The following is an 18,076-nucleotide window of genomic DNA, read 5'->3' as shown; positions in this document are numbered from 1 at the left end:
GAGAAGTTGAGGACTTAATGAAAATGCTAGAAGAAGGGCCCAGGCCGAGGAACTGGCTCTTTAAAGAATCCCCAAATTTCTCCTTCTCTCCTCGTAGGCTCAGTTTCTTAATTAATGCCTGTAGGGCGCATTTAGATGCCAGAAGGAGAAGCAGCAGCTTTATAAATAAACCCAGACTTCTAAGAGTTGACTAATGCCTGAGCCCTTAGCTGGAGGAGAAAGGTGTGTGGTGTCTGGGAAGGGTTCAGCCCAAAGGAGGCTGCTAGGGCTGCAGGCACACCGAGGGCTGTATCTGCACCCCAAAGCTCCCTCCTTGGGCAGCTCCACACTGGGCTGGTGTCTGTGACATTCTTCCTTACACTCAACATCCTACCCAGCACCTATGGCCAAGGTGGTACAGTTGTACCAAGCTGAACACGAAAGGCATCAAGAGAGGTGGGCAGGCGCTGCTCAGCTGATTGCATGTACAGATGCGCTAGGCTGGCTTAGAACCGCCCCCACACAGCCTGTTTGGGGAGGACCCACTCTAGGCTTTCCAAGGGAGGCTTAGTCCTCAGCTCCAGCGGATGGCAGAGCTGGATGGGAATGGGAGGACACCCACTGACCTCCCAGGAGTCCCTTTCCTGGTCCGAGGAGGCTGCCTCCGGGTGGTTGTGGAGTGACCTCCTGTTGCAGTGACCTCTCTAACCTTATATCTTAATCAAAGGGGTGGGCCCAAACAGAGAGAGGCTAGATGTGGAGACTGGAAAATATCACATGTGGTTCAAGTCTCCTCCAGCAGAGATAAGTGCACCTAGAATGTGTATCCACCTGACTTTCATCACGGTAAAGCAGAGACTCGGCCCGGCTGGAAGTCAGGCTTCCTGTCTGAAGTGAGCCACTTGTCTGCAGCCTGGTTTCTTTCTGCAGCCTTGTTTCTTCCAGGCAGTTCTTCTAAGGCTGGTGTTAATTTCATGGCTGAGTGACGCAGTTCCTAGGGCTGACAGTGTGGCTGGGTGTCTATGGTGGTCCATACAGGGACCATTTGTCCTTGTTCCCCAGGGACAGTCCAAGGTTATATCTAGTGTCGTTACCTAAACAGTTGACATCTTGAAGCATCTCAGTTAGGATGTGTCTGCCCTTTTGGCAGACTGCAGGATGGTACCCAAGAAGAAAGATTTCATCCTTCAGCATCCTTAACTTGTAGAACCTATGGGCAAGCCATTCTTCTCCTCAGAGTAGGGCTCAGAGCCAGCCGGAGGAGGCTCTACATGGTTCCTAAGCCAGGGACCATGCCATCTTCCTGGCTCACCAGTTGTCTAATGTCAGCATCCATGAGGTATTGGACTACCTAGTTCATGGCTCTTGGAGTCTCAGACTGTAGAGACATATTCCTTACAAGTCCTCTACTTTATTCTGCAGATAGAGAGACTGAGGTTTTGAGGCATGTGCACGAGTGTGTGTGTATGTGTGTGTGTGCGTGTGCGTGTGCGCGTGTGTGCGTGTGTGTATGTGCATGTTCATGTGCGTGTGTGTGTGTGTATGTGCAAAGTCAAGGTCAGGAAGCTGTCCCTCAGTAAAAATAGGCCGACTACACATCTGTGGCCTCCGTAGACTCCCACATCCTGTGGCCTTCATGTCCTTCCTCAAGAAGCTGCCTGTTTGTGCCTGGCTGTTTATATGTAGCAGGGCAAGACTTTACTGGCATCAGGGTGGAGGCAGGGGTGTTTAGAGATGTCCTCATCTCTCAGAGTCCTCCTTTCCGGGTCCCAAAACAAAAGAATAATGGAAGGAGTGGCATCTGGGGCAGGTGGAAGGACCACAGGGCTTGCAACAATGTCTGCTGGGAAACGAGAAACATACGGCCCCGTCTGAGGAAGCTGGGGACTTCCAGAAAGAACTTATTGAGCAGTGGGACCATCACTGGATCCCCAGCACATATGAGGCATGCACTCACAGGATGTCAGGACCAGACTCTGGGAGGTGTTCTGCCTGGGTCTGAAAATCCAGACCCTTCGTTCCTGTGACCCATCCTGTTCTGCCATCATTATGTCTGGGGAGGCTCCTGGTCTTGGTGACACTTGTGTGGCCTCTACTTACTCAAGTCCAGGCTAGCCTCTGCCTCCTGTTTCCATCCAGGACAACTGGCAGCATGGGGAGGTTGAGGGAAGTGGTGTATGGAGGAGGGGACATCAACTGGATTTCAAGTTCCTCGGGTGTACAGTAAGAGGCAACACACCAGGAAGGGCTTCCGTGGTAGCCAGATGGCCTAGTGAGGTCCGAGAACAGTGCCTGATTTGGGTACCTACTGCTGTCTGTTATCGTCAGCTCTAGCCGGCATTTCTTCATTTGGCTCAATACCATGAACTTAGTCATCAACGTAGAGCACCTGGTGGGTGTCTGTGACTACTCCCTCACTAACCACAGGCGTTCTAGAACGAAACCTTGCCAGTCTTGTTTCCTAAATCTTAAAAAACTTGAGCCTTTGTAAATAAACAAGTAAACAAAAACCACCCAACTACCACCATCCTTTCCTATTTGGCTACTGCCATGGCCCCAGCCTTCCAGAGGGATCTCCATAGCTGTTGTACATTAGGTCTCCAAGAGGCCATAGTTAAGGTTTTGTTCCATTCCCTTGATGCTAACGGAAGATGAGGGAGCCTTTAAGAGGATAGGGCATAGTTGGCAGAAGTTAGGTCATTGGGGTGTACCTTTCAAGGGGACATTGGGATCCCTGGGTCTTCCCTGTCTCTACCCCGCAGCATCTTCCTCTATCACATGCAGTCACCATGATGTGAGCTTTGAGTTTTCCTGCAGGCTCAAAGCAATGGAGCTAACAGATGTGGTCACAAGGTCAACCATGAGCATGATAACTCTCCACCGCCTCCCATAACGCTGAGTTACCTGGATGGATCCTCACAGAGGCGGCCAAAGGTCCACCCGCCACAGCTGCTTGTGTTCTATTGTACGTTCCCCCTCTTCAGCTGTGAGGGAGTGGAGGGGAGACAAGGATCTAAGTATCCCCATCTCCTGAAGTTCACGCATGACCTCGCCGTCTGTAAATCCAGACTGCTTTCTTCAGTCACACCTCCTAACTTCTAGCACACAAGCTTGGACTGTTTCCTGCCCACCGCAAACACCCTGACTGCTCTCTGCCTTCCTAACTTTGCCTGGAACACCAACCTCTACCCCTTGGATCAGCTCCTTCACCTTCCTCAGGGGCTGCTCAGGTGTTACCTCCTCTGGGAACTCTTCTAGCCTCGCTTCCTATTTGCTTCATGTTCCCCAAGACCTCTGAAGCACAATAACGATTACCCCGCTGATAGCTTTATAATTCATTTCCCTCCATCCCGGCCTGTGAGGTGTGCTCAGTGCCACCCACGGCCTGTGCAGAGGCCGGATGCATACTGATACCAAAGGGAATGGAGTGCCTCCAAACTCTGTGGTACAGAGGTTGGGAAACACAGCCCATTCCCGGTAGCTGGAAAGGCAGACGTGTTTCCTGGATGTCTGAGGCCACACAGGTACAACACTCTGACCCATTTTGAGTAAAGCGGAGGACTGGGAAAGGCAGTGAGGAAAACGGGAAGCTGCTGAGATTCCAGGGCCAAGACTGGCTGCCTCTTAGCTAACATGGCTGTCTGGCATAGATCAGTTGGCAGCACCTGCTGGGGCATGGCCATGCATGTGAGGAGGCTTGCTCCAGAATAGAGCCCCTGATCCTTCCAGGGCTCACCATCATGGAGACTGTATGACGCGCCTTTCTCTGTCCCTGGAAACACTGGAAGAACACAATTGGGAATCAATTTAAGGAGCCCAGGAGCCTGAAAAGCCGACATGGGCAGAAAATATAAAACTGTCACATGGGCCATTTAAGAGAGGACGCTGGGTAGTGATAAAGAAGAGCTGGGCCAAGCCTCCCCTGGGACACCGAGTGAGGCACACTCTCTGGAGTTGCTGTGACCAGCCGCCGCTGTTGCAAAACATGTGGGCTGTGAGCTGTGTCAACTCTAGGCTAAGTAAGGATCCCCCCAGACACTCATCCCAGTCCTTACGAGGTGGGAGACAGGCAGAATCTAGGCCATTCCTGCTCAGTGCAGTGTCTAGCACAGCAGCTCTGGCGGCGAGGAGCTCAGGACAGCCCAGGTCTCGAGCCTGCCATCTTGGCTTCAAGCCCTGGAACGACACAGGTGCCAGTGTGCTGTGTATACCAGACAGGTGGGGGGTGGGTAAGGACAGATCTCCGACAGGAGTCGCACCTGTTGCGTGGCCAGTAGGTACGCACAGCCACTAGACATGTCACAGAGAATGCCAGGACCTGTGTTGTCTCGTGTCTGTAAAGCTGGGCTCCAGTTAACTCCTGACTCTCCCTATATGGCTGGGAGGCTCATCATAGCTAAATATTGTGGGCTCTCCCCCTTGGTCCTCACACTTCTGGGGAACTGTCAGCACACAACTCATTCTCTTGCCTACTTAGTACACCCTTTACTTCCATTCTGCCATGCTCCAGTCAACTTGCCAGGCTTTGAATTCTGTGTACTTCTCTCTGCAGCAGCTCTGGGCTCAGCGTAAGCTGCATCCGGAGCTGGCTCAAAGCCCCTCTCCCCCTGTGCGGTCTGCCTGGCCCTTGGAGACCATTCATTACCAACAGCGATCTGCTTTTCTTCTCGCCGCTGGTGTTTAAGACCACAGTCTGCACACACAGTTTTTATTTGTGTACTTTCCACGGAGCCCTAAGCTGTTGGGAGACATTATTCAGAACTAAATTTGGTGAAAATCTGTCTGGATAAGTGAGGTTGGGCTAAACATACCAAGGATCTGTATCCGCCCCTCTCACACCCTGATTGTAAGGAGGGCTAGGATGCCAAGCATTCGCAATCTGCGAGTTACACCAGGGAGGCTCACCAATATGTGCAGCCAGCCAACCTCACATGACAAAGCATGGATACAGCCGGCTGGCTGGCTGCAGATGATAAATTAACCTTAACGGTGACTCAATTCTCCAAAGCTGGGGCGAGGGCTGACTCCTCTGAAAACAGGGAAAGAGGCCATGTCTAGATGAAGCAGACATTATTTGGGGGGTGGGGTGATGGTGGTGGTGTGGGGGAGACTTCTTTGCTGCAAGTATGAGTGAGCAGTGGGTTTGGCCACGTGACCTGGAGACCTCAGTCCTCTGTGTTACCCCAGTACACCAGGCAGGCTTGTCTTCTCTGCACCCATGCTGGCTGGTGGCTGTAGGCAACAAAGACTGGGCCTGGATGTTCATTTTCTACGTACCTTTCCCATCCCTTAGTACCACTCACGGGGCCCAGGCAAACAACCCAACATATAAAAATGACGGTCTTTCTTTAAGACCCATGAGAGAGACTAGGACGGCTGAGGTACCTAGGACTGGGGTTTGTTGAGGAGAGGCACGCTGTCTTCTGATCTGTCATTTGTCCCAGTGTGTGAAAGCAAACTACCAGCATGTGAGTCCTTATGGAGCTTCTTCAGCCTGGAGCATCTTTGCCCCGAGCCTTCCTCTCTTTTTAATTGTAAATTTTCTATACTTTATGTACTCGGATTTCTCTTTTTATGAATTAGTTTTTAGATAACTTCTTACCCGTATGCAACGTTTACCAGCTGCTTTACCCCACTCCCCTATCATCCCTGTCAACCCTTTTCCCACAAGTCCAAGTTCCTGTCTATTCATTGTTTTGTGACTCATGGGAATCACAGGGCCATCTGTGTGTCCATGATTTAGAACTACCTGTTGGAATCTGGTGGGATCAGCAATGAGTACACATCTAAAGACAACCAAGTGGTTCCTCTCTCCCAAAGCCTACCAATTGCAGCTGTTATTTTGGAGGTAAAGGGTGGGGCCTGTGAGCTCCTCCTCTTCCATGATAGGATGTCTTGTGTGGGTCCATGCAGGTACCTACAGCTGGGAGTGAATGGCCTAAATTGTCTATCAGGTTCAGACAGTGGTATTTTGTAGCTTTTTGCTCTATTCTCTGGCTCTTGCTTGCTTCTACCCTGTCTCCCGCAATGTTCCCTGAGCCTGATGGATGGTGGTATGTCTTGTTTGGAACTATAGGCCTAGCTTTTGAAAGGGCTGGAAACAGCTGGTTTCAAATGGCTAAGGAGCAATAGGACTGGCTGCACGTTAGACAGTTCTTGAAGATTCGTACAGTTTTTCTCCTACTGCAGTGGCCACCTTGCCTGGTCTATGTGGGGAGGTGGATGGAGTGTCTTCAGAATGTTTGGAGCCAATGTTACTGAACACTATGGCCTTCTATGACTTAGCAAGTCAAGTGGTGCTTGTTGTAGTTTTGATTTGAAATGTCCTGCAAGACCTATATATAAAGGCTTTGGTCCCCAAAACATGTGATGTTACTGGGAGGCAGTGTGAAAGAGACACTTGGAGGCATGGCCTTGAAGGGAACACTGGGATCCTGTCTAGTTAGGGATACTGTTGCTATGATAAAACACCATGATCAAAAGCAAGTGGGGGAGGAAAGGGTTTATTTGGCTTACTGTAGTACAACACTGAAGAAATCCAAGACAGAAACTTGAGTAGGGCCAGAACCTGGAAGCAGGAGCTGATGCAGAGGCCATATAGGGGTGTTGCTTACTGGCTTGTTCCATGTGGTTTGCTCAGCCTGCTTTCTTACAGGACCCACGACCACTAGCCCAGGTGTGGCCCCACCCACAAAAGACTGGGCCACCCCCCATCAATCACTAATTAAGAAAATGCCTACAGCTGCATTTCCTTCTTTCAGATAACACTAGTTTGTGTGAGACTGACATATATCTCGCCAGCACAGATCTTTTTTTTCTTTGCTTTCTGGCTGCCACAAAGTAAACAGCTCTGTTCCACCACGGCCTTTTGCCTCATATCAATGGACCCCACATTGGGAGCACTAAGGCAACCCGACTAAAGCCTTGGAAACTGTGTGCCAAGACAAAGTGTTTCTCCTTTAAGTCGATCCAGCTCAGGTTTTGTTGGCACGATGACGGGAACGTTCTGCAAGTAAGGGGCAGGCATCATCCTTCCCAGAGTCACGGTGACATCACCACTGCAGCCTAAGGAGTCCCTTCATAAAGAAGGGGCGGGGCTACTTCCACTGCATCAGTGAAGTAGGGGAAGCATAGTGAGGTGGCCCTCAGGCACATGCTGTCAAGGTGTGATGGTAGGAAGCCCCTCCAGCAGCTGTTGGTCCTTCCCACTGGCTGGCATGCAGCCTTGGGCCATGACAATTTAGTCCTCTGGACTCTGTGAAGTCTCTCACTTCATAAAACAAGGTGTCCTGCCCAGGAGCTGAAGGTGGGGCCATGGGACTCCACTCATGCTCCACCTTCTACTCCCTTGGCTCTGCAAGGTGACACTCCGTCCTGGATGAAGCTGCCTTTAGCCACAGCATCCCCTACCACCACCCCCCGAAACTCAAGATTAAAACTGCTGCTGGGGCAGAGACCCTGAAGTGAGGGTGGACATCCTGAATTTGAGGTGAGGAGGGGCATGGGAAGATGAAATGCTGGTTTACATAGGAAGCTCTGTCCTGGGGGATCTAGAAAACCTTCTCATCTGTCTCTTCCTGTGTCCTCAGGAGAAGCACCTGCAGGAGGCCATCCACCCTGACTGTCCTGCCGGTGGCCATCTTTGGTCTAAATGAATCTGCCCGCCGACTTTAAGATGACTCCATACAGTGGATGATGGAGACGTGTTGCTTTGTCAAAACAGATCACGGGAGAATTGGCCTGAAAAGGCTGTGTCCTCTGACCTCGTGGTCCTGGCTTGCTCTGTTGGGCAGCTGTGGCGGCTGTTTTACTTATTCATGTGAAGAAAGGAAACATATTTTATGAAACGAAGCCATTCATTGCCTCAAATACATTAGAAATGTTAAGAATGAAATTTGTCTTTCCCTGGCTACAGAAGGAACTTTAAAGCATAAGTATAGTTTTAAGTGTTTTTCATTATTTTACTTTTTATTTATTTTTATCACCAAATCACATTCCCAGCCCTCACAGATTATTTTTAAAGCCTGGCCACTGGCCAAATAACATTTCTTTTTTTAAGTGCTAGGGATTGAACCAAGAGCCTTGTGTGTTAGGCTCTATCCTGTGTGTGCTCTACCACTGAGGTACACCCTAGCCTAATAGTGCTCCCATTTTAGTGAGCACGTTGGAAAGCGACATTTTCCTATGGTTCAGGACCACAGAACCATGGATATCTCTTGCCCTGTTCTCCTCATCAGACTAAAGCGGTGTGAATACTCACTGTCAAGCACTTGAGAGATCCCTATGAGTTCAGCACAGTGCGGTTGTGGACCTACCCCTTCCAGAGGCCAGCACAGCCGATGCTCAGCCGATGTGCTGTGAGGGTGAGCAGACACCAACCCCTCTTCAGCCCAGCTTCCTTCCTTAGGGAAAGCACGCCCTCCTAAGGGAGAGGTGGTGTCCCAGAAGCCCCATGCTGCTGCCAGGAGGGAGGACAAGGGTCAAAAGCTTCCTGGTCTGGGTATCAGAAGCTGTAAGGAAACCTGCACCCCCACCCCAGCCTCCATTTTAAATTCTCCATAGAAGAGTACGATTCAACTATAAAGGGCTAACTCAAAGGTCTTTTTATGACCCAGGAATAACTAGGACAGTAAAGACAAAGCTTTATTCATTGTGAATACTTAGCAGGGCTGATGCCCACACGCACTGTTGGGGATGCAAGGCAGTCGGTCGGTCTGCTGTCTCCCCTTGAATTTTGCTTCTTACCTCTCTGCACAGGACACAGAGGTGAGCTCTACAGAGCTTGGAGAATCTTCAACCTTCTGCCCCAGAATAGCCACTACCTCTTCTCATGGGCATTTTCTAACTGTGGCTGTCTGAAAGCCAACTTGAACTGAGAAACGGAGCGTTGCTTCAAGCCGGGGCCGCTGCTGACACTTAGAACGAAAGCTGGCTAGAAATGTCTTCAGAAAGATTCTTCCTCCAAAGGCTCAGATCAAACATGCCAAATGGAGCTTTACAAATAAAAGGCTGACTTTGGTAAAGTCCTCATTGCTTCCGAAAACACGGAACCCTTAGTAGGCAACTTGTGGGGTAATATTGCCCCCTGGTGGTTATCAAGCACCATGGCACACAGAGCCCAACCCTGAGAAACTGCCTTCTCTACCCTGAGCGATTCTATTAATAAATAGCTCTGAGAACCTCCCTTCGCATGAAAAACTCTACTCTTCCTCAAATGGCCTCATAAATGGAGGAAAAATCGAACCTTACATGACCTGGCCAGAACCATCTAACTGCTCAACTTGTAGTACCAAGTAAAGGGGAGAGTGTGATTTTTTTAAAAAAAAAAACAAGGAACAAAACCCCCAGACATCAGACAGTATAAAACATTTTACTCTGTATCACTATACTTTGTTAAAAAGGCATAAGTGTGTTTGGTCACACCAGTTCACATGAAGAACCTGGAAGATCAATTCTTAGTCTTTGCTCTCATGTAGCTGGTTACGTGGTTCTCATGGCTGCTTGTGTCACGCTGAAGAGATAGGCTTCATAGATTATGCTTAAGAAGTTGTCATCATTCTGGAAAACAAAGCCAACAGGTCCAGGGACCATTACTCAAGTAGCAAAAGCCAAGACTTCCTGCCTGCCTGGAGCTGAGCTGGCCTTACCCACCTCGGCTGTTTGTGCTGACAGCCAGCAGGCAGGTTGGCCTGTGTGTGGATGTGAAGGGGCTGGAGGCGAGGCTGGGCAGAGCTGCCCGATTTCACTGTCCACATGTGAAGACCATGTGCTCAGAACACCCAGCACAGCCAGGAGGAACGAGCCACACGAAGTGTCTCGGCCATTGGGTAGGAGCTGGCGAGTTGGAATGGTCCTTCCTAAACACCCTCCAGGCTGCCGGGAATGTCTGTGTGTCAGCCTTTCAGGCATTCACTGGGTTTTACCCACAGCGTGGCTCACTGGTAATTTACCAAAGCCAGCAGGGTTTCTTCCCATGGCCTGCGGGAAGCCTCCGGCCTTGGCAAATGAACAGCAGTAGCTAGGGAGTCTCTGCGCTCTTCTGTCTAGGTAAGGAGGGAAGGGAAGGCTGGGTCTAAGCAGTGCTGTTCTTGATGAATGCTAGAGGCTTTCCCCTCCCACTCAAAGGCAATGAGGCTTCTGCAGTCACCTACGTTTCACCCTCTCTGACGTACTCCTTCTCCACACCACAGTCAGTGACGTGCTCAAAGGACGAATAAAGAGATTATTTCTGCCTTTCCTACAAAGATGCCCTGAGTCACTTTTAGTAGTGTATCAGGGATACCAAATTGGCACCATGGAGAAGTGTGAAACACACACAGAGACCAGAGGCCACAGGACTGAATGGCTAAGTCAAAACACACAGCCCTGGGTTATGCGACCAGAGGGGAGTGAGCCAAGAAAAGCAACAATCCCTAAAATCTAAGCTTAGGCTTACATTTCTTTACTGTTCTGATAAAGAAATTTGTAGGCATTTGTTCTAAATTCTCATGAACTTACCATGTTAGGCTATCTGTAAGAGTTTCTGTCTTAGTGCATACGTAAGCTTAGTGACATAATTAAACAGGGAGGCTCAATCACAGCGGACTGCGTTCTCCTTCCAAACAGATGCTCATTTCCAGTCCCATCCTTTTTGTTCTTTCTAAAACATGTTATCTTAGAAATGTTTTCAGTAATAGGGATTAAACAGCAACTGGAGAACCAGACACACAAAGGCTGGCCTGTTCTCCTGCAGCAGTCTGATGCTTACACAGAGCCTGCAGACACCTTCAGGACGGCCTACCGGGATTCCTAAACACATTAGTTGAGGTGCCTGCTTCTCTGTGGCTTTGAGCACTACCCTTACCAAGGCCTATCATTCACTCAGGAGAATGCTCCACTATACAATGGAACATTAATTTACAAAGGCCATACGAGGGGAGATGGGAGCACAGCAGCCAGGCTCAGTGTCACACCAGACCAAACACAAGCCTCAGTTTCCTTGTCTGTGGAATCAAACAAGAGGGTCTTAACTGTTAATTTTACAGATTTATTTTGTGTGAATGTGTATGTATTTGTGTGAGAAGACCACACTTAGGAATCTCTTCTCCCATTATGGGGATCATCAGGCTTGGTGGCAAGCACCTTTACCTGATCTCGTTAGCCCATATAAGAGGCTTTCCTGTAAGCATTAAAGTTAAAGTAGTACACAGCACAGTTCGCTGTGAGTTACCACACAGAGCAGCAGAGACACTCAAGGCAGGGGCTGACAAGGCATCTTATCATTCCACCCTGTTCTCAGCAGCAGGTTTCAAAACCGTAGCAGCTTGCCCTACATGACTCTACGACTATTCCCAAGAGTGAGCTCCTAGGGTGCCCTAGCTGGCCGATCCTTCATCACATGGTCCCTTTCTTTCTGGCTGCTGGCACCTAGGAGGCCTTACTCATTCCTCCAAGTCACAAATCTCTTGAAGCCCTGAGAGATCTCATCCAGTTAACTGAGTTTAGAAGCTGTTGGGGGAGGTGGTAGCACTCTACAGAGTCCAAAGTAGGCATGAGACAACTCACCCTGCCCTGGTGCCGACTGTAAGGTCAACAGTCTTACCTGGATGAGGTTCAGCAGTGCCTCCTGGAGCTGCAGCCTGGTGAGGGGCCTGCTGGCCACGGTGGAGGACTCCCAGTTCTGCAGGGGCAGGAGGAGGCTGGAGGAGGCAGCAGGAAGTTCTTGGCCTCCTAGGGCCATGAGCCCATTATCAGTCTCCCTCAGTGGGGCACAGGTAGACTGTGTGAAAACCACAGGGGGCGTGAGCAGAGAAGCCACTGCAGCAGGGACACACTGAGTTGAGACGGTCTGCTCACAGCAAAGACACACACAAGGCAGGTTAGGAAGCAACCCACAAATTGTAGCTCCTGAGATGAAGGGTCATGTTCACACTGGTGGTAGTGGGGTGCTCAGATGCCGTGGGTGAGAAAGGCCGGCAGGCCTATCCCTGTTCTACCCTCAGAACTTTCCTCAGTGGTTATTCCACAGCTCTGGAGCCTCTTGCTGATGTCACGACCTCTGTGCATGAAACTAAGGCCCCTGGGCGAGAGTTTGGTTTTCAGGCAACATGCACTTAGGATTGCTGGCTTTCCTTAGTCAGCACTAGCTGTCCACTGCTCTGACCTAGGTCCTATCGCCCATACGCTTGTCAGACGCACACACAGTTCCCAACCCTGGCTCTTCAAGGAGACACCTCCCCTGTCACTAGGAGGGACTGTGATTTGTGCATCTGCCCCTTCTGTTCCGTCTCTAATTATCTATAGAAGCTTCTGCTTCTCCTGGCTGTCATGGGCGTGGGGACAGGGTGAGAGTAGATCCTGGGGTGAAGAGCAAAGTCTGGGGACATGGAGTGTGGAACACTGTAACCCATCTGTCTGCCGAGTCTATCTAATCCCTTGACTGGCAGGTCTAAAACCAAGTTTTCAAATGGCTTTCCCAATTATGCAAATGACATTCTGAACTGGGTCTGACTGACTCCTACGGCTGCCATGTGTCTCTAACTCAGGTAACAAAAAGGTGTCTTATTTCTCAACCTCAAAGTACTCTAAAACTCATGAGAAGGAAGCGGAGAAGCAGCGATTTAGAAATGGCTATAATTTTATCATCATTCCCTTGGCATCTTTGGGGGCAGAAAATGGCCTAGAGGGAGACAGGCTGTTGTTTCTCTTAGCTTTCCCTATTTGATCTCCCAAGGAGAGGTGTTGAGAGCTGATGCTCCCAAAGGGAGGAGTCTCAGCAGCAGGAAGAGCACAGCGTGGGCTGACAGAATGCACACTTTCCTTATTTGGTCCCTGGCATTTGTGAGGACTGAAAACAAAGAGAATTGTATATGTAGAAATTTAAGTCTGATTATTAACCCTGATTTTCTGATTCCAAATCAACAAAGAGAAATGAAAAACAGACATTTAGAAAGGGATCAATACTGTCTCGCAGTGAGAGAGGGGACACAGCCTCAGTTTCCATCAGAAGGCACTTGCACCTGGGATTTAATAAAAAAGAACACCCTGACATGTTCACACACCCAAACACATACAGTGTATGCCCAAGGCCTTTGTTTTAAAAATCATGAACAATTTCTGAGGACCTACTCTGAGCTATGTGATGAAACAAGTAAAAAAGATCAAGATTTTTAAATAAATAAAATAAAAATAAAAATAAAAATAAGTACAAGGACCATTCCAATCTTTAAAGGCAGCACGTTTTCTGCCACTGCATGGCAAACCATGGGAAACAGACCTGGGCAGACCTTCAGATGCCATTACAGGCAGCTGGTCAACAGATTCTGGCTCACTATCCCAGTAGCTGATGGGTAGAGGCAACCATCCTCCCAGAAAGATACACTATTTCTAGCAATCACACTATGTTCCCTTCTCTGGCAGCTTGTGGGTGGTATACTTGTTCCTGCCTGGTCTTCATAATACTGTGCACCTAGAAGGCAATACAAACAATAGTATCTTTTCTGTTATTTCTGTTTACTTCAAGAACCTACAAGATCGTTGACTGTGTAGAAACGTGGCTACTAACATGTAGGAAGCACTCAAAATCATACACCCAGCCAATGTGCAAGCAATAACCAACCATAGGGTGAAAACCAGGAATCAGCCAGATGTTTGCATCCTAAACTGTTAGAGACAACTGCATGGGTCTTCATAGTCAAAGACTAAGTGTTTTTCCACCTCTGGGCTGGTCTTTAGGCCTTATGACATGTGAACTCTACAAACAAACCACCTCTAAATGGCAGAGGAGCAGCAGGCAGACTAAGCACACAGAAGCGTCTCTATGCCGGCAAAAAGACAAGGTGAAAGCCAGAGACCCCAGGGGCTTCGTGTAGCTGTTCTAATGGGGACCCATGTGATACATGTTCCCTGTAGCCCAGCAGCCAGCTGCGGATCCCACTGCAGTCCTAGAGCAGCCTTCTCCCCAGTACATATTTACCTGCAGAAGAGGAGCCTGCTTCTCCATGCTGGCTGTCTTGCTGACCCAGGCTTCCAAGGGCTTTTCTGTCCCTGATCCCTGGGCTGACACAGGGAACCTGGCTGCCAAGGCTGGCCGGGGGGCCGCCTGCTGCTCCTGGTGTACTACCTGGAGCTTCCTTAGCAGCTCCTGCGTAGGGAGCACGGTGGGGCTGCTCTCCTGGCTGCCAGAGAGGGACACCGCTTGTGCAGGCAGTGCACCCTGCTCCTTCCTGAGAGCTTGGTGTCCTGGGGCGGGAGGTTGAAGGGGGCCACTGAAATACACCAGCTGTGATTGGGCCACACTCTGGCCCGGAGCCACCTGAGTGGCCACAGCTGGACCGGTAGGCGCACAGGGGTTATACTTATGCACTGCCCCAGGGGCACCTTGAAGCTGCTCTAATAGCTTGTGGCCTCTGCAAGTGCTCTGTGTGCAGTGTGCAACCCTGCCATTCCAGGGGGACCCCAGCTGGACAGGACCAGGGAGAATTCCCCCGGCAGGACTGGGGCTGCCACTTTTGCAGGACCACTGTTCAGGGTGCTGAGGCAGGGGGTGCAGCCCCGGGCTCCCGAGCATGAGTTTCTGAATGGCCGGGCAGAGCTGCTTCTCCACCGGGAGTGAGAGCTTCCTGGGCTCCTCACAGGACAGGGAGCATGCGACCCCGTGATGAACTGGACGCGTCTCTTGCTGCTGCTGGTGGTGATGGTGGTGGTGGTGGGCAAAGGTCCGGGAGGGCTTTACAGTTTCCTGACAGGGAGCTTTGTCTTGTTTCCCAAATAGTGCTGTTAAAGATAAGTGCTGAGGCTCAGGGTCCGAGGTCTGGGGAAAAAAAAAGATATCCCAAAATAGGTTCCCACCATTTAGTTGTGGGAGGGAAGGCTGTGAAGCACAGCTCAGCTAACCGATGGCTTCCTCTAGTCACAAAGGGTTGCTGACAGAGCTGAAATTTATTACCTTGGAAAGCCTGAGACCTTTGAAGTGTCTAACATCTTCACAGCATCCTCCTCCCTGCCCCCAGGACTGTTATACCACAGTATCTGGTCTGCTGATAAAGCATGCCAGGAGTTTGCAGCTCACAGACCAGGGTGTACAATTATACTCTACAGCAGAAGACTGCACATCTTCATGGTAACCCATCTCTGCAGCCAGGGTCCATCTAGGGATGCTGAGAACAAGACGTGCTGAAAATAGAAGAATGTAGGAGCGAAGGATCTTGGCTGCTTTCCACAGAACTATAGAAAGCCAAGGTTAGCGAGAAGCGGGTATTCTAATCTAGTGTGCAAGGACCAGGTCTATGCAATGCCTTGGCCTGGCTGCTGCACCGCTCCTGCCCTCTTCCTCCTGAGCCCTTCCTCCTTCTGCACGTTCTGCTTGAAAACATAAGCTCCTTTCTAGAGCTGCTTGGTATCTCTACTAAAATGAAATAAAACATTCTCCTGGAAAGCAATAAAACCCTAAAATAAGTTAGAAAATACTTCCTTATTTTTTTAAGAATTCAAAACCTGATTTACATTTGTCAGTCATTTTATATATTTTGGCTCATGCTCATTTTTGGAACTTGTTTAACTCAATTCCTTGAAAAATACCTCTTTACTTAGGAATAACTTTGATGAAAGAACAGATCAGGGCCCTGCTAATCAGCAAATTTTGTCTCTGCTGCACTGTTCTGAATAGCACACAGCACACATACCACCACAGGCCTGTGGGGCTTAGACTACCCCCTGGCCCAGCGCTAACCCAGAACGGGCCCTGGAAGCTGCATGCAGTGCCTGGCATTGCCCCTGGAACAGAGCATTGCTCAAAACTGTTACATTGTATTGTGCTGCCTTGATGGCTCCTCCTCCAGTGGCCTGGGAAGTCACCCATCCTAGAAGAACACAGACCCAATGGCTTATGATTCTGTCTGCTGACACTTGTCATGAGCCATGAGCACAGCACATGGTAAGTGGGACAGTACCAGGAGGAGTGTCAGTTTACACAGTACGAATGAACAGTGCAGCAAGACCCTGCCTTTCTCCACTGACCTTCAGTGTCCTTCAGCACTGGCCGGCCCTCCCTGTAGTACACGGGCAAAGCTCTTTGAGAACCCTAGAGAGGTAGCAGATAAAGGCAGAGCGTTTCCTGGTCTACAGTCACTCCAGGTTCCATGCTCAGACTGTGAGATCTGGAGCTAGGAGCCTCAGTGAGAGAGGCCGTGGGACATTTGTCTTTCTGGGGCTGGCCTGCCTTACTCAGGACGTTTCCTAGTTCTCCCCCTTTACCTACACATCTCATGATTTCATTTCTCTTTACAGCTGAATTGTACTCCACAGTGCATATGCACCACGTTTTCATTATCCACTCGTCATCTAGGATGTTTTTATTCCCAAGCCACTGTGAAAAGACTGGACAGACAACTACAACAAATGAGATCTGACAGCAGGAGAAACAGTCTTCCCCAGGGAAGAGCACACCGATTGATTATCTGACACCAAATGGCCACCCTGACAACGTGTATATATGAGCAACACTGTATACTACACATAGCTGATAGCCTGGACTGAACAAGCTGTATTTATATATTTAGGAATCTATAATATTTAGGAGTTAAAGAAGTAGAGGCCATGAATGAGAAGGCACAGGGAGCTTACAAGAGAAGGTTTGGAGGGAGGAAAGGAGAGGGGGAATTATGTAATCAGATTTTCACTTCAAAAATAAAAAATGTTTAAAAAAGAAAACAGGCCAGCACCGATGCACCTTGGGTGCGGAGTCTGCGTACATCCCCAAGGTCCCCACAGGACTCTCCACGGGATCTTAAGACCTCTGGTGAGTGGAACACAACTGCTGCTCCAATCCAATAGGGCGGAACCTGAGACAGCATTAATTAGGGAAGCAGAAAACCCGGCCTGACCAGGGTCACAAGTCCCTTCTAGTCGGCACCAGCACCGGGGCACCTTGGGCGCAGAGTCTGCGGACACCCCTAATGTCCCCAGAGGACTCTCCATGGGATCTTAGGACCTCTGGTGAGTGGAACACAACTTCTGCCAGGAGGGAGGTTCGAACACCAGATATATGGGCACCTTCCCTGCAAGAAGAGAGCTTGCCTGCAGAGAGTACTCTGACCACTGAAACTCAGGAGAGATCTAGTCTCCCAGGTCTGCTGATAGAGGCTAACATAATCACCTGAGAAAAAACTCTAACCAGAGACAACTATGACAACTAACTCCAGAGATTACCAGATGGCGAAAGGCAAACGTAAGAATCTTACTAACAGAAACCAAGCCCACACACCATCATCAGAACGCAGCACTCCCACCCCACCCAGTCCTGGGCACCCCAACACACCCGAAAAGATAGACCCGGATTTAAAAGCATATCTCATGATGATGGTATAGGACATCAAGAAGGACTTTAATAACTCACTTAAAGAAATACAGGAGAACACTCTAAACAGGTAGAAGACCTTAAAGAGGAAGCACAAAAATCCCTTAAAGAATTGCAGGAAAACACGACCAAACAGGTGATGGAATTGAATAAAACCATCCAAGACCTAAAAAGGGAAGTAGACACAATAAAGAAAACCCAAAGTGAGAGAAACCCTAGGAAAGAAATCTGGAACCATAGACGCAAGCATCAGCAACAGAATACAAGAGATGGAAGAGAGAATCTCAGGTGCAGAAGATTCCATAGAGAACATCGGCACAACAATCAAAGAAAATACAAAATGCAAAAAGATCCTAACTCAAAACATCCAGGAAATCCAGGACACAATGAGAAGACCAAACCTACGGATAATAGGAGTAGATGAGAATGAAGATATTCAACTTAAAGGGCCAGCAAATATCTTCAACAAAATTATAGAAGAAAACTTCCCAAACCTAAAGAAAGAGATGCCCATGAACATACAAGAAGCCTACAGAACTCCAAATAGACTGGACCAGAAAAGAAATTCCTCCTGACACATAATAATCAGAACAGCAAATGCACTAAATAAAGATAGCATATTAAAAGCAGTGAGGGAAAAAGGTCAAGTAACATATAAAGTCAGGCCTATCAGAATTACACCAGACTTTTCACCAGAGAATATGAAAGCCAGAAGATCCAGGACAGATGTTATACAGACACGAAGAGAACACAAAATGCCAG

The 18,076-nt window shown here is 49.2% G+C and overlaps 1 protein-coding gene across 8 annotated transcripts in view; it reads right to left on the bottom strand.

Annotated features, from left to right (window-relative positions):
* Nucleotides 1-7,925: 7,925 nt before the first annotated feature.
* Dcp1b (decapping mRNA 1B) overlaps nucleotides 7,926-18,076 on the bottom strand; it is a 46,362-nt gene continuing 36,211 nt past the window's right edge. For 5 of the 8 annotated variants that reach the window (XM_006506238.4, XM_030255440.1, XM_030255441.1 and 2 more), the window contains 3 exons: nucleotides 13,934-14,770; nucleotides 11,561-11,806; nucleotides 7,930-9,537 (listed from right to left, as the gene is read on the bottom strand). In XM_006506238.4, coding sequence (XP_006506301.1) covers nucleotides 9,460-9,537; nucleotides 11,561-11,806; nucleotides 13,934-14,770 — 1,161 coding nt within the window. In that variant the 3' untranslated portion in view covers nucleotides 7,930-9,459. Of the gene's footprint in view, nucleotides 9,538-11,560; nucleotides 11,807-13,933; nucleotides 14,771-18,076 lie in introns of all 8 variants that reach the window. The other 3 variants (XM_030255443.1, XM_017321622.2, NM_001033379.3) reach the window with 2 other exon arrangements.

The sequence above is a fragment of the Mus musculus genome, chromosome 6, assembly GCF_000001635.26.
Source record: "Mus musculus strain C57BL/6J chromosome 6, GRCm38.p6 C57BL/6J".
Classification (NCBI taxonomy): Eukaryota; Metazoa; Chordata; class Mammalia; order Rodentia; family Muridae; genus Mus; species Mus musculus.
This window is presented reverse-complemented; position numbering and strand designations above follow the sequence as displayed.